At 44.4% G+C, this 17500-nt stretch overlaps 1 protein-coding gene and 1 pseudogene across 1 annotated transcript in view; both read right to left on the reverse strand.

The window, feature by feature from the left end:
- LOC147019103 (1-phosphatidylinositol 4,5-bisphosphate phosphodiesterase eta-2-like) overlaps positions 1 to 17500 on the reverse strand; it is a 236147-nt gene that overhangs the window by 210998 nt on the left and 7649 nt on the right. Inside the window, exons 2-3 of the mRNA XM_085899377.1 lie at positions 15148 to 15222; positions 14015 to 14228 (exon numbers count right to left, since the gene is read on the reverse strand). Of these exons, the coding sequence (XP_085755503.1) occupies positions 14015 to 14132 (118 nt within the window). The 5' untranslated portion in view covers positions 14133 to 14228; positions 15148 to 15222. The remainder of the gene's footprint in view (positions 1 to 14014; positions 14229 to 15147; positions 15223 to 17500) is intronic.
- LOC147019105 (SCAN domain-containing protein 3-like) lies at positions 153 to 5699 on the reverse strand (annotated as a pseudogene).

Consider the following 17500-nt stretch of genomic DNA (forward strand, 5'->3'; position numbering starts at 1 on the left):
TTTGCATTTGAAAAAAAACTGGACTTCCGAGTCGGTAAAGCAGACGTTTCGGCGAGTATCATTCGCCTTGGTCACGGCAGATGTTGAAGTGAAGAAGAAGCTTGAGAATTGCCACGTGAACCCCCCCCCCTGTCCCCCCCCCCCCCCCGGTGGTAGGGCGAGTTGGTCTGTGGACCAATCCGAGCATCAGGTGATGGTTGCAAACGGTGGCGTGTTAGATACGTTTTAGCCTTATCCCCACGGAGGTCTTATAATATAAACCTGGAGGCGCGAGGCGCCACCTATTTCTAGTAGCACGAGTGAAGCCAATTTTAAGTGCTCCAGCAGTCGTCTTGGCGTGCCGATGTTTCCGAAGCGGTATATCCAAGTTTCATTCCCGAAATCTTTTCTTTCATCAATTCTATTAGTCTGGCAGCCAAATGGGATTTTCGGGGTATACCTGGAAGTAGAGTATATACAATGTATTTTGATCGATTTGGGTCACTGAGACCATAAATATTAACAATCCGCTTGATGACACCCTGTCACCATTGGGCATTTTTTCTAATTTGCATAAAACCAAGATTGCCGCCATTGTTCTATTGAATATACTATAATTAAGATATCTCAGCTTCTAGAAGGGATTTTAAAACAATATAAAATGTTTTAACGGGGCTTTTAAGACATTAGGAACCCAATGGAATAACTTTTATTATGATTTGACAACTCCTTCATTTGCATAAATCCAATATGGCCACCGTCAAACCTCTCGGGAGACCGGTTTTATGTCACCACATTCTGGATACAATTTTGGATACATTTTAAATGATTTGTTTTAGTGTTTTGAAAAAATAGAGGTCCCATATAATACATCTTATATTACAATTTAAATATATTAGCTTCATTTGCATTTTCCAATATGGCCGTTGTCAATCTGCTCACATTTTGCTGTACTTTTGAATGACATGCTTGATTGATCTTAATCAGTGGTTCTCAAACTTTTTTTGACTACCGCCCCCTTCTGCCCTCTTGGACCGGCCTAATGCCCCCTTGTCCTATCGTTCGTGGTCGGACACCCAGTGGGCAATAGGATAGTCCGAATTTATGTAGATAGGAAGCAAAAATAACAGAAGCCAAATATTTTCTGAATAATATTTTACTTCACTTTTCCTTTACTTTTCTATTTTATTTTGCACTATCTACAATGTTTCAGCAGAACAGGTTCCGGTGAGGCAAACTGGGAATCTGTTATCACAGGCCCAAATACCGTTAGTGTGAAGGGTGGGCCTGGTGACTCACTGCGAGATTACGAATGTCTGGCTCCATCTCAGTGAGGTAGAAACGCAGATCGCCCCTCTTGGTCATGTCAAGGCGGTTTTGATACTTGGTCAGCAGCACCATCACAGTGCTGAACCCTCTTTCAACGAGGTATGATGTGGGGAACGCCATCAGCAGCAGTTCTGCCTCTGTCCACATTGCGGGGTATTCGCCCCGCTCCAGAATCCAGAATTTGCCGTATTCATGCTGCGAGAATCTTGCCTTCGCCTCATCATCATTCCACAAGTTGATAATTTCGTCCTGTAATTCGCGCTTCACATCTCAAATGTCACGTTTGAATGGGTTGATCACCCATGCTGGCACCGACAGTTCTAGCATGTCTCTGAAACGCTGCTCCATATCTCCACGAATCTTCTCAAGGTGATTGCAATAAACGAGCAGCTCTTCATCAGAAACAGCAGTTTCCTTTGCCAACCAAGGAAAGTGGTACATATCTCTGCGGCCGAGGGTTTCCCTGTGCAGAGTCGCCTTGGTTACGAACGCGCTGATCAATTTCTTTGCTTTAATCAGCGTCATATGGTCACCCTGGAGTTGTTTGTTGACATCATTCAGTATACTGAATATGTCCGCGAGGTAAGCCACATCGTGCTCAATCACATTCACTTTCTCCGATAACTCTGTATCAATTTCCGACAGAAACTCGACCACTGTCGAGAAGAGGGCATGGAAACGGGTCAAACAAGTGTCTGTGGACAACCATCGAACTTAGGTATGCAACAAGAGCCTCTCGAATGGTTCATCATTCTCCTGGCAAAGCTGACGAAACAGCCGATCATGCAGAGACGACACCTTGATTACTATTTGGAGTGATGTATGAAGTCTGGTGCTGAGAGCTTTTGCTACAAGATGCTGGCGGTGCACGACACAGTGAATGGCGAACACGGACCGTACCTGGTTCTTCAGAAGCGCAATAAAACCACGCTGACGGCCAACCATCGCTGGTTCCCCGTCCGTCGTGCAAGTGAGAATGTTCTCCATCGGTATGTTCTTATCAGTAAAGTACTTGTCCAATGTTTGGAAGATGGAAGAACCCTTCGTATCGGTCTGGAGAGAGCAGGCAAACAACAAATCTTCCACCATTTCCTGATCACAGATGAAGCGAACGTAGTAGAGTAACAGAGCTTCACTGTCACGCAAAGTGGACTCATCCAGTTGGATGGCGAAGTGCGCGCTTCTCAGCTCACAACACAGCTTATCTTCTACATCTGATGACATTTCATCAATCCGCCTGGCCACGGAATCATTGCTGAGCGCAATCGACGAGAGAACTGGATACGGATCCTGGCGCATAACAGTTTTTATCACTTCCCCAACAGCCGGTTTTATCAACTGTTCGCCGATTGAATACGGTTTTTCCAGATCTGGCAATGAGCAATGACAGCTTGTACGACGCTTCCAGTCCTTTATCCACAAGCTTTTGGCTGGCTTTGAACATTGTCGTTACCGTGGATCGCTTCTCAAATTTCTCTTTCAGCGATTGGAAATAGCTGACCTCTGTGCGAGCCTCATCACTGTGCTTTTTACTCAGGTGCTCGCTCAGTCGAGATGGTTTCATTGCTTCATCGGACAGCCTGATACCACACAACAAACACATCGGTAACTGCGTGTTCGTCAGGGATGGAATGAATCCATACTTGATGTATTCAAGGGAATACCGACGACACTTTTTCTTTGAGGCCGACATCTTGAAGCCGACCGGACGTGAAGCTTTTTTGAATAACGAAATCAATACGCCAAGATGTCGAAAGACTAACACCAGTGATAAGGCCAAACAATAATAAAATATTTCCGGTCTCTGGTCAGCGTGCGCATCGATTTTCACCCTGCGCGTCAAAAAAATTTTTTCTTCACATCTCCAATGGTAGCTACAACAGCGCGCGCCTAAAACACAATGCCGCGCCGCCTCAGTACTCGCGCCGCCTCAGTACTCACGCCTCACTGGGAATTGCACTGCCGGATCATAACACATGTATATGGTATTCACACCTTGTGTGTATTTTTAAAAAACACTGACTTGCATTGTTGGTAAACAAGTCTGTAACATGCTTGAAGAACTTAATGATTTTCATAAGAAATACATTTTAAAATTTGTTCATTATTTACAAAAAGGCCTACCTGTCCCATTGTCTGTTTTTAATTTCTCTCTGGACGGCGCCACGGCAAACGAGGAGGACCGCAACGGGCATTGTATGGCCAATTTGCCGAATGGCGCCGGGTAACCTGTTCAGACTGCAGGAAGCCCAATGAGCGCTCATCGCCGCTGCTCCTCTAAATCGCCAGTGCCCCCCAAATCATTGCCAGCGCCCCCTCACACTCGTGGAGTCTGGAGCGCCCCCCTAAAAGTTCCCAGAGCCCACTGGGGGGCGGTAGGGACCACTTTGAGAACCACTACGTTAAATGAACCTTTGCCTGGTCCCAAGTCCAAGAATCTTGTTGCTGGTTGAATCCCCCCCCCCCCACTCAGTCTCTCACAATTCTGGAGCAAATAACTCAAGAGAGTTGACAATTTTCCATGAAAACAATCTTTGAGAGCAATCAGTTTCTACTCTTCCTGTAGTTTGTTTACAAAATGATTGGCACACCAATATGGTCGCCGGAGTACTTCCGTTGGCTTCACTTCCCGAGCCTTAATGGTCCTCCAGGTTTATTATAAAACCTCCGTCCTTGTCCCAAGTACTTGACGAATGAAATCGTGAACCTCCCCTTTTGTTGAGAGATGATGAATCAGCTCTTTCCCAAACGGATTCCTTTACATCTCCAGCAAACCACTTTTTTCTCTTGTAAACAGTCTTGTTTTTGTTTTTCTTGTTTTTTATTGGTTCGCGGGCACCAGCAGTGACCACTATTTTTGTTGTTTCTGTCTGTCTGTTGGGTCGCCAAAATAGGTGACCCTTATCAGCATAATTGGTATCAGCATAATTGGTAGTAAACGTGGGCAGATTTTGACCAAACTCGGGTGGTAGGTACATCTTATGACCTAGTGCTTTGGAAATTGTGATGGTTGCTAGGGACGCTTTGGTTCCCTAGCAACAACCGAAAAACCTTCAAAATCGGTACCGTTCACGCCCTAGCAACGAGGTGAGTGCATCGATCCGAATGAAACTTTGCAAGTTCATGGTACTCAATGAGTACTACAACGTTGCCTCAGGACATATTGACCGATTTCGCTTAGGTCAGGAGTCAAAGGTCAATGAGTGCATTGTTCGGGCAAAATGACCATTCAAAGCCCCCTTGCTCATACACAGGTTAACCGATTCGATTGCAATTTCGTAAGTACTTAGTACTAGATTAACTCAGATCAGGGGTCAAAGGTCATCGGATGCTCGGCGACCCATGACAGCCTACCGGCTTGTTTGTCTGTTTGTGACTCTCTCCAGAGCATAGCTCTGTGACGTTTGATGCGATCTTCATGAAACTTGGACACAAGCTAGATATCATGGTCTCATTGTGTCTTTTTGTATGAGGGGCGTCCTACGACCCTTGTGGGCGGAGCCACGCCCACTTGAACTTTTTATTCATTAATTTATTTATTTTCTCGATTTTTTTCTTGCAATTTCATTTCCTAGAAGCTGTGCGTAATGTCCATAAGTACAACATATAAAAAATCCGATTTGATTTGGTCAAGTTTGACGGAAGAGATGGGTTTTTACGGTAGGGCTTCCTCAATAATGCCCGCGAACCATCGTCGCCTCCCGGCTTGTTTTCTTTTTTCTCCTGGAGGTGGAAAGGAATCCATTTGGGAAAGAGCTGAATCACCATTTCTCAACAAAAAGGGAGGTTTGCGATTTCATCCGTCAAGTACATGGGACAAGGCTTTAACATCTCTTCCACGCCATCTGCAACCGTCACGTGACCAACTACAGACCAACTCACCCTACCACCTGCTCAGGCCACGTGGTGACTCTCAAGGTTGTTCTTCACTTCAACATCTGTCGTGACAAAGGCGAGTGAATTCTCGCTGAAACGTCGGTTTTACGGACTAGCAAGTCCAGATTTTTTTAAATTATAAACTTTCACTGTATTGATTTGATTGTATGAATACTAACAAGTTGCATCCATTTGCTGCTTTTGTAGTTTGGTTCAATGCCCAATGGTACCCACGTACTCTGTATTCCACATATGAAACGACTCATGAGAACACAATTGCTGGCGTAAAGAGACAGGACAAAATTACAGGCAGAAAGTCAGAGTGTCCGAATGGTAAAAGTCGGTAAGAGTTATGCTCAAACAGGAATCAATTATCGAGACCATATATGGACCACATTTCTGCAATTGTACTAAAATCAGGCAATTTTCTATGTAGTATGTCTGAGTCTTATAGAATCGAAAACAGCTGGGCCGATCTCCACCAAATTTTGCTTCTGGGGGCATGCGGGGTTAGGTGAAGGCCATGAACAAAATACTCCCCCCCCGCCCCACCCACCCCTTATTTGCCAATTTCACCTGTGTACATGGCACACCTGTGCACATTGCTTACTGACCCCTGCCGCAAGGAGGAGGTATTACTAGCCACGTCACAAAATATATTTGCTCCACCTTGAGACCTCACATACGGTATGAGAAGAAATGACAGCTTGCAATTTGACGCCATTTTGTTTCCATCGTGCGTGGTGCACCAAATCTGTGCCTATTGTGCGTGAAGCGTATTGTGTCAGTTTTATAACAAAGATGTGTTTCTTTGCACCCAAACTCAGATTATATTACTTAATGTTTTTTTTTAGTTCTTCTAACGCATCAGAATAAGCATGTACAACTGGAACGGCACTCGTTAGAGCGCATACCTCCGCCAGGCTGAACTGTTTACATTTTATATCACACTGACAGGCCGGATATGGATCAGGACCTGAATCACAATCTAATCGGCTTGTTCTTGTTGCCTACCAAACTCATCCACCTCGTTTTGGCATAACTCGTCGACAACTTTTTGAAATATCGTGGTATACATATCGTGTTTGGCCCATCTCTCAATGATAAATAATTAGTTAAAGAACATATTATCTTATCTGGATCTGGATTCAGATCTTCATCAAAATCGAATCAATTAGTCCTTGTCCCACCAAGTTTCGTGTGAATCCGCCAATCTTCGGGAATCTTTTTCATGACATTTCGAAGTGAACATTATTCCGATTTAACAGTCTCACATTTGTGGCACTTGATGCGTGGAAGGACGACATGTCGGAGAGGTTCATCTTGTACTCTCCATACGCCATGGCAGTTTTGATTTTCACGAAGTTAGAAAGTGATTAGAATACGACTATTAAGGCCTTGTATCAATATTGATGGGCACTACACAAATGGCGGATACACTTGATTGAAGTCTATTGTCAATGACCTGATTCAGAGTGACGTTTGGACTCTCATTCACAAGATCCGTTCACTTCACAATATAAATTTAAACAGTCCGAGGCCAAGCCATCCTGCACAGGTCCGTGCAACTAGCTATACCAGTCTCAACTTGCAGACACGTTTGGTAAGTGGAAATGAGTCACCTCCTGGATTTCCCTTCAAGATCACCGAACCTGGCACAACCAGCCAAAGTGACAACCAAAGCCCACTTCTCCTTGCATAGTTTATACCCTCGAAATAGTCTGGGCGAGCCCACATTACAGGGCTCAGGCAATATTATACGAGTTCCCTTACAAGGGTCTTCAACGCAGGAGGAGGTCATGATACCCGCCATAGCCTGTGCTGTGGCTGCTAACATATGGTTGATGATTGTCCGTGCTTGATCCTTTTTAAATGCTGAGAGTCAAGTCCCATTTTTGAAGTCTTCGGTGTGGCTCGTCCAGGGTTCAGACCAATGACCTGTCAGACTCAGAGCGGACGCTCGAACTATGAAGCCACCGAGTTTGGTTAGTCCGGTATGTTCTGCAATATACAGTATGAACCCAAATAACCCTAACCCCAACATCAATTCTAATAACCCTAACCTTAATCTGGATCAGCAGGGGGGTGGTTGGGGGGGGAGGGGGAGGTGGGACAATATATAATTGGCTAGCCCGACCTATATCCCTCGATATAAAATATCCTGGCCCAGAGGACACCATTGTATGAACTATACAGGGAGAAGAGCATTGGATGTTGCACCAGCATGGGTTGCAATGGCTGAACGTCAATCAGGTTTAGAACAAGTGGCTTCGTACTTACAGGAGCAACGGAAAACAAATTGAGCTTACAGGAGGCAATTGAGTCCAGTTGCTGAGTGAAAGCACGCCATATTGATTTTGGAATCTAATAAGATAGTGCGGAATGCTCCAAATTCCGGCCCACACGAGCAGTTGTTACAGGGTGATTGGGGCTCTTTCCCCTCGAGCTGGCTCGCAGTGCCAGTAATTGGAAGGGCACGTATGAGAGGTAAAGGGATAGGGCATTTCGGTGGTCAGGCTGTCAGGATACAGGGAAAACAGTGAAACCCGACGTACCATATGCCGGCGTTATAAATGTTCACTTTTAATAAGTGCACGAGCACGTTATTTATGGATATGTTTCAGTTTAGTTCAGTGAGAAGTGATTAATTTACAACTTCAATACCGAGCTGATTCCACTTGTTCTACAGGATTTTAAAAAGATGGCTTCATTTGAACGCACACTGCCTGCCAAAGGAGAGATGGAGTCAGATGCAACCATCTTCGACTACTACCACTACTACTGCTACTACAACAATGATTCCCACCTTCTTGTGGGGATGGCCCAGGAAGGTTTTCCAACCAAGTCTCACGAATCCACCGGACAGGCCTGACGTTCTACTGGAGCTGGTGGCGAGGCCAGCAGTTTGTACAATTTCTACAGGATGCCGGCGATCACTGGCTTACTCTTCGAGAAAGACATCGCAGGATATTTAACGTTCATCATGGGATCATCAGGCAAGAAGGCCTACCTGATGAGCAGCACGCTTTGTGATGCAACACTCTGTCTGAGAAGCACCAGACAGTTTTAGAGTCGAGTCGGAAATCGAACCCAGAGTGAGACAGCTCAAGGGTAAACTGTGTTTGTGCCGCTTCCTTTGTGCCGGTTCAACCTTTGCACCATCCTGCTGGACTGTGCACAACGAAGCTACAAAAATACCATGCATCACAATTGTTGTTATAATCATTATTAAACGGTGTGAAAGGGGTCTTTTCAACCAGAGCCATTATTATTCCCTTTGACATCACCTATCTGGACACCTTTGCAAGCGAGTAAGGTTTTGGGACACGTCGACAACACAAGCTGCACCAGAATTGTCAACGGGTCAAAGAGCAAGGAACATTTTGTCTTTTACTCAACAAGGATCTCATTTTGAACCGTGCTGTGATTCCGAGTGAAAAACCGAGTGCAAAAATGTGTCAGAACTTTGCAGCTCACACAATCGAACTCAGATTAGACATCTCAGGAGTTGTGCTAATAACGGAGGGAATCAACAGGACGTTGATGGAGGTATGTTAACTGTCATGAGAAGTGAGGAGAAGCTGATGTTTCAGGCATTATCCCTTCATCGGAGAAAAGAAAGAGGTAAACGCCCAAAATATGAGCTTCGCCTCGCTTCCCATGACGGTTAGCATACCTCAGTCATTGTCATGGTGATTTCATCCATTGTTCTACCTGTCCGCCGACGCAGATTGACACTAGCCTTCACCAGCATAACAAGTTCTTCATTCCACATCAGAAATTGCAGGACGCTACCTTGAACCTATCACGTGAGAATAGTGTGTGTTCCATACGGGGTCGTAAACATATCCCCGGTGCAAGCGCTCGACTTCTCTTAATGTTTTGGGAATTTATGAAGAAAATGCTGATTTGACAAACACCTGCTTTGGCTGAAGTCACAAAAGAGAAGAACCTCCAAGAAGACACCAAAAAGAGTGCTGTTGAATGATGGGAAGATGAAGGAATAAGTGCTGAGTCGTACTACCTTTTCGAGATTAAAGAGCCTTTCACACAACTCTGCTTCACTTACAGCGAAATAAAGAGCAATGTGATGCTGTCAGTCACCATGAAGCAGCAAGGTAGCACCAACTGTAAGTGCTGTCCATTCATTGCCCCTAGACGTTCGGTTTTTTTTTTACTACAAGCTACGAGGGTGTGTTGAAAAGTAATACCTCCTAATATTTTTCTCCAAAACAGGTAAAGATATTCGAACGAAAAAGCGCAGTCCAAACATTAGCTCTTCCTGCCGCTGGGTATGAAGTTTTGTGATTCTGACACAAGATGTCTCAGTGCTACATTAGTCAAGATGGCAGAGAGCAGCACGACATTGTCAGTGCTTAATAAAGCACTGGAGATGAAATGAGTGGATATGACAGTTGGGATGACTGACTGGAGGTGGAATGAGTGGAGATGACAGTTGGGATGACTGACTAGAGGTGAAATGAGTGGAGATGACAGTTGGGATGACTGACTGGAGGTGGAATGAGTGGAGATAACAGTTGGGATGACTGGAGGTGAAAGTTGGGATGACGAGAGATGAGATGACTGGAGATGAGAGTTGCATGCACCATTATGATTCGAAGAGAAAGAGATGGTCAATGGAGTCCCGACACAAAGGATCACCAGCCCCGGACTTAGGTCCATCAGATTTTCACCTCTTCCCCAAACCTAAGGAACACCTTTATGGAGAACATTTTACTTCTGACGATGATGTCAAGGCCACTGTGAAGCGCTGCTTAAGTCAGCAGGACGTACTGTTTTATCGCGACGGCATCACAAAACTACTCGAATGTTGACAGAAACGTGTGGACCACAGTGAGGATTACATGGTATGATATAAATAAAAAAATATTCATCATGGTCGAATAAATATTGATGATCGTATCTGTCTTTTTCACGTGAAAATCTTCACCTTTGGAGAAAAAGAACATCGGAGGCATTACTTTTCAACACGTACGTCCTCATACAATGTTCAGGGAGGTCAATGATCAATCCTTTCCAATTTCAACAATCTACCAGATTGATCAAATCGGGAAGTGCTTTAGAAATCCCCAACAACTCAAGGGCATTCATCTCAGAAGATGAGGTTATAACACATTCTGTACTCACAGAGGCCTGAGTGTGCCAATTTTAGCCTGCATGCAAGGACAAAGCATGATGGGAAATGGAATGCAATGATCAGTCCATGAGCTCAGACAAAGGCAGTAAACCTAAACACACTAATAGGCAACAGGTTGTATGTTTGCTCTAAACAAAGCAGTGCAGGATAATGAGCAACCTTTGGCCGGGTGGCTTGACGGCAATTGACCGGATCTGGTAACGACATCAAGGTGAGTGCAAATGTGCTCAGGAGGAAATGTTGCAAGGATCTCGGAATACGAAACGACGTTGATTGGTCTGCCCGTCAAATGGCCCAACACCATCGTTTCTCGATTTCCCACTTTTCAGGGAGTGAGGGAGGGGAGTTGTGTGGGCAAATTTGGGACGAACGAAGGGGGAAGTGGATGGGTTGGATGCTGGATGAGGGTTGATAATTAATTAACCAAATTACATTGGCTTGAATAATATTGATCTTGGTAAAACATTTTTTTTTAATCTAATGATAGTGGTCCTTCCATTGCAAGGTGGAAGCTCACACATTGTCTCAGGTCGCTCACCTGCATTTGTTTTTTTTTCAGAAATTTTTTCCCATTTTTAAATTTTTTTCATTTATGGATATGCTTTCTGATGGTTCTGTGATTTTTTTTTTTTTTTTTACCCCCGGTGCATCGGCTTCGATACCCGTCGGCACGTGAAAGTACCGTGCTTCCCCATTGTCTCGGGTCGCTCACCTGCATTCTTTTCATTTATTTTTATTTTCATTTACAGATGCTTTCTGACGGTGCTCTGATTTTACCTGGTGTATTAACTCCGATGTCCGTTGGCGAGCATAGTTTCACCTTTCTACATTACCAGGAAGGTATCGATCTTTAATATCAGTCATTCATTCAGTCGGTTGTCATCATCCTGAGGTCGGCAAAATGAGAGCCACCTTGCTGGTATCCTGTGTCGGAGTGGCGACCCGCCCAGGATTGTACCCAATAGCCAAGGAGACTGCTTAGGCAGCACCAACGCTCTGCACGGAGTATGGTCCCAATGGATGGATGGATGGATTCAGTCATTCATTCAGTCAGTGAGTAGTTAAGAAAGAGCTTTATATATTAGATATGGCGAATTATCGTTGCCACTATTTAAATCCATCCATACGCTTGTGAGCATTTATTAATCAATGTACAAAATGGTGGAATTTTAACCCATCCGCAAACCCCCCTTTCATGCTGTATTTATGCCAATTACAATTTCTTATTCCTACCTCCTCAAAACCTCCTTCCATTCTCTCCCTCTTCTTTCCAATCATCTCCTCTCTTCTAATTTTCTCAATCGAGTACCTCTTTCCCCCACCCGCACCCCCTCGTCGCATCCAATACATTTATGGCTCCTTAACTAGCTTTCTTAACCCTTTCACCTACCTGAACCGTGCGTGTAATGCTGAAGACGAGGAACACAGAGTTGCGCATGTTCAAAAGTCTACCCCTGTCAGAATAAAATGAACACCCCTCCATGACAAGCTGTATTTTAACAATCTGTGATAAGAGCACAATCACATTGACTCCATTTATCAGTATCTGGTAACACGTCCATTGGCATCGAAAAGTGCTTGAACACACGATGTCATCAAATCGGTGATATCCCGTCTGATAGCCTGATCTGGATTTTGCCAAATGTGGAGTAGATTTTGTTGCAACTCTTGCATATTACCTGGTAGATATAAGGGCAGGCTTTTCCATTGTTCCCGATCCATATGTCCCCAAACGTGGCGTTCACACATCAGGAGTCTGTGGTGCCCTGGGGAAGAAGCTGCAGCCACACCATCTCTTCAAGGTGGAAGTGGTCCAGCACGTATGGCAGGTGACACCATCTTCATGTGGGGAATGGGTTCCATACTGCAAAATCCCTTCCTGCTTCCATGGTGAAAGTTATTCAATAGTACTATACATGGTAAATAGTACTACACTTTTACCGTGGAGGCAGGAAGGGATTTTGCGATGTGGCACAAATTTAATGCCGTAATATGGGGCCACTTGCCATATGTCCGGAACCATTACTGCCTAGAAGAGACGAAAATTGCTGCAGGTCCTAACATGCCCAGAAAGCACTGTGTTTGACACCTTTATGCGTTCAAGTACTGTGTGATGCCAAAGGACATGCTACCAGATGGTAATATACAATGTAATCCATTTTGATTGTGATGTCATCATCATCACCATCATCATGCATCATACTCTAGGCAGCACATTGGTGTTCCCCAAGCAGTTACTATGCTACAATCGAGTCACCGCTCCGGCTCTGGAAGTCAGGGCAGCGACTTGCAATTTGTTCAGGGTGCTGGCGACAGCTCTCCTACTCTTCGTTAAGGACACCGTGGGATCTTTAACATCCACCAACTTATGCTGTTAGTTTACAGCTGGCTTTGTATGCTGTTTATGTTAGTTTGTAAACCAACAGTTTACAGCTGGCTCGGGATTCAAACCCAGGCTAGACAGCTTGTAGGCGAGTGTGCAAACCTCTGGGATCTCGGCCATCCTGCGAGGCCGTGCTTCGATCACAGGTTCTTATAATAACGTTTGTTTACCATCGGAGGGGTTCGTCGTATTCTGGCAGAGCACTGGATAAGTTGCAAGGTATTTTGGTGAAAATACCTCATTTGTAAAACTTCACAAAGCTTTCCAATCACAGAGAAACACAAAACCACCCCCCCCCCCCCTTGAGAGAATAAACAAACAAATACCACACAAGTCAAAGAACACCAACAGCACCTCTGACTCCTTAGAAAGAAATGCAAACAATGCATATATACATTATACATGACATATCAAGTCAAATACCATCTGCCACCCCATATCCAAGTTTCTCACGAGATGCAGACAAGATGCTCGTAAGATTTGTATCAGATGTCATTTGAAATTATCGGATATGTTTTGCAAGGGACTGGTTTATACATCATATTTTCCAGGAGAAAAGATATGGATGATGCTAATACGATGATTAAAGAATGAAGCAGCCACATCTGCCTCGTATTTATATGCCCTCTCTTCCCCCTCTCCGCGATACACAGGTGGGCGTGCTGGTACGCAGGTGGATGAATGGACTGCAGACCCGAGTACACGTGCGTAACCCAGACCCAAGGCACAATCATTACGTTGTGTTCAAGCTTTCCGTTTTGGGGTCCTAATGATGCATTTCGATGGCTTCATGGTTTTGGAAACAATGCATTGAACACAATTACATGCGAAGTGAAGAAACTCAGAGCCAATGAAACAATGCCTACGACACGAGGTGATGCTGCCCATACCTTTTACCTTTTCAGAATCTCCTTACTTCCTGAGATTGTCAAATGTGCGAGGCAAGTTTGGGTGCCAAGTAAAACGCAGAGCTACGACCGGGATTATTTGGGCCAAGCTACTTCGCAAGCCCATTACCCATAGATTGTCAGCAAACTCACAAACAGTCAAAAGCACCGAAGGGGAAACGAAGCTCGGGTACCCAGTAGCTTCATAATTGGCTTCGGAGCAATGAAGTGGGCAAAATGAACACCCGAAGCGGCGTACGGATGCTCAGCTCTCCTGTGGCTGCACATAGAGATGACAATGATTGCTCTATAATTCCACTTGTAAACTTGCCAACAAATCAACCGCCACACTCACGGAGTTTCACCTCCAAGTAAGATCCCGCTGGCTGCGGGCAGACTCACCGGAAAACACAACGTTCTCATCGAGGAAGGCAAACCGCTGATGAGACTTTGTCCGCGGCTCAGTGGCAAGTTGGCATGCACCTGGTGGTGCGGCGTGTACGTATCCGTTGCTCTTCATCTTCGAAGACCCGAGCGGACGAATGAAGCCAGAGGGCTGAATATCCGAATGCGCTCTCGATGGTTCGACCTCTGCGGAGTCTCAATCCACCAATAACTAGAACAAAACAAATAAAGTCAGATCGTTTCTGCAAACGAAAAAAGGTCAAATTATTCCAACTATTTATCCCCAAACAACTTAAGTTTGCCCACCTTGTGCACCCCCGAAACTTCTCGTGGGTGCACTTCGGGGAGCTTTCAACGCCCTCTTCGGCAAGGGGCAACGCTCTGACTGGCTGAATGCTTGCCATGGTAACGGTAAAGCCCTAAACAATCGCTTTTCTCTCGCATCTCAGTCTGCCTTGACAAAAGCTTTCATTTGCACTGAAAAGGTACAAGGAACGTGCCACGAATTGGAAAACGAGATTCTTTTTCTTACTTTCAAGGTGACCTAGGACCTCACCTGACGGATGATGAGTTTATGCTGTCACGTTGTCTCGCCGTTTGAAATTTCAAATGCTTCCCCATTTATATTTCACCTTTTAACGGCTTCCCAAGCCCTTCTGGGGTGTGTCAGGGTTTCAGACAAAGTGACATCCAGCCAAGACCTGTGCCCGGACATGTGGGCTGCCATCCGCTGCATAATTCACATATTTTAATTCCTACATTCAAAAGGACGTCAAGCGTACGATTGTAGGGAAATTTTTGACTTCATTTTCCTGCAGGTGAATTTGATGCAGCGATTCCTTGCAAAACCTTTCAATGAAACATGAATAGAGCAAGAAAGCGTTCCTGAAGCAGTCCTTACCTCCGATTTAGTCCGATATCAAAGTTCAACAGAACAAGGGTCGTAAATCGTTTCAGATATCACAAAGACACAAACAGCCGGTAATGATTAACGGACACCAGACTTGCGGGTTATGATGCCACAACGAAGTTGGGTAAACAAGGCATGGACTATGGATACCAGCCAGAGGAAGATCTTCGGATTGCGAAAACAATAACAAAACTCGAATGGCACTCGGTCAGGCGCATACCTCCGCGGGCTGAATCGGTTCGTCCTTGTCGCACACCCAATCTGGACACCAAGTTTCGTCCAAATCCATCCACAACTGTTTGAACAGACAGACAGCAATGAAAACATAACCTCCGTCCATCTTCGGTGGTGGAGGTTACAAACCACAGTGTATCCTTGTATAAAGTCAAATGTTTACATATATATATATATATATATATATATATATATATATATATATATATATATATATATATATATATATATATATATATATATATATGTTTGAAAAACATTGGTTGTAGTTTGAAAAATCCATATGCAGCAGAGAAAACACCACCAACTAGCACAGTTACCCCTCAGGACCCAGATGAAGTCCACCCAGTGGTTGAAATGTTGGACGTGAGTCGGTGGTGTTATTTTTTCATTTGTAATAGAGCTGAGCTGTTTATAATAAAACATTATTCCAACAAGCTAATTTAAAATGAAGAACCTGTAGCTTTTGAACAGTAATCTAAGGCTCATTGAGGAGCTTGAACACACACATGGTATTACGTACAGAACAAGGACAACGGGAGACAACACCGTACTTGTACATTCATCAGGACATCTGCAGATAATTCAACACGGTAAATTGGGATTTGCACCCAGTATCCCGGTGCGTAGAAACAAATTGCACAGATGGGAATGCCAAACCGGCAAAAAAAATTTTTATGACCTTCCTGATGCCAACGCTGAAGTCGACTCTAACGACACACAGGGATATGGTGTACCTATTTTAAAACGGGGCACACAGCAGGACATCTCAGTACACTGGTACTCATTTTACCAACCTCAGAAGGATGACAGGCTGAGTCAACCCCACATGGTATTAATTCAACAGCCGAGCAGGATTTGAACTCAGGACTCTCAGATCCCAAGCCCACCACCCTAACCATGAAGCCAACACCAGGCTTACGTCGTTCCCATGAATCGATGCACAAAAGTCGATCTATAAAGATTCGTGGACCAAGATGTCTGTATATTGGAGATAAAAACTTTTGTTTCTATCAATATGCTCGGCAGTCGTGAAACAAATCTCCTCTTCGCTCAACCTTTTCTCCCGTCCTTCCAAATACATATGGATGTACAAACATTGATAAGTAGATTTCCACACTCAACAAAGAATCAATTTCCAGCATGTAGCACGATTCTCATTACATCTGGTTTAAGGTGCATTATTACCTGAATAGCCGTGTCACTGTGGGATAAATGGAAAAGCACAGCACATCACCTTGATAGACCGGGTAGGAAAAAGCATTGTGTGCAAAAAAAAACAAACTCAGTGCCAGAGAAAATATCTCAAATCCTGATTTAGCAGTGTTCACACGGTGCCGAACAATGTACAGCCCCACCTGGCATTTGTACAAGCAATGGCAATCACAGGCTTTGCTCGACACTGAACAAAGGTGTGTTGTTCTGCAGCCTATGATGTATGTATAGCCAGCACCACCTCCAGTAAGCAGCGAATCATCAATGTATAGTGCTGTTGCTGTATATAGCATTGTTGCTCTTCCAAACGCTGTGTATGAGAGCCTTCATATCTTAGTGGTCATGAAAAATAACAATACCCACCCTTCAGTCATACTTGTATCTCAAGCAAACATTGATATTGAAACCGGGTTTGTCTTGCGTACCAGTTATCATTGTCTGCCACCCCATTCATACTGTATGACAAAGCACCACCATCCTCCCAAATACGACTTACTGTTCCTTTCCGATGATGCATCCATTAGAAAGGGTGTTTGATATGAGGGATGATCAATAAATCTGTGCACAACACTTGTCCTTACTACAGAGACATGACAGAAGTAAATAGACACCTTCAATTTCTTCATCTCATTTGTATAAAGCAAGTTTTACCCGGTTATTTGTGCTAATATTCAACGATATATTTGCAGAAACGAGTTCCTGGGTCTTGTACGACAATTATCTATGCCACGAATCCAGGGACAACATGACCTTTAGGATTTTCAAAAAGGACGAATTGTTGGCCAATCGGAAGATGGAGTCAACCACCATGAGATAGCTCAGAACCTTGGCATTCCACTTTCTACGGTCAATCGGGTGATTGTGCAATTCACCAGCGAAAGCAAGGAATCCACAGCTTCCCGTTCTGGGCCCTCAGAAAGATGTCTTCGAACTGTCAAGCAGTCCATTGAGAAAACTCTTCATTGCAAGGCAGCAGATGTTGCAGAGGAGGTCCAAGTTAGCTCAAGAACTGTCATGCGGTACCTTCACCAACTGGGCTACTATGGGAGAGAAATTAGGAGAAAACCTCTTCTTAGACCAGCCAACATTCAAAGGAGAAAGAAGTGGGCTGACGAGATGGCCAC

The sequence above is a fragment of the Eptatretus burgeri genome, chromosome 10 (genome assembly GCF_056783735.1).
Source record: "Eptatretus burgeri isolate ZD-2024b chromosome 10, Ebu_testis_v1, whole genome shotgun sequence".
Classification (NCBI taxonomy): Eukaryota; Metazoa; Chordata; class Myxini; order Myxiniformes; family Myxinidae; genus Eptatretus; species Eptatretus burgeri.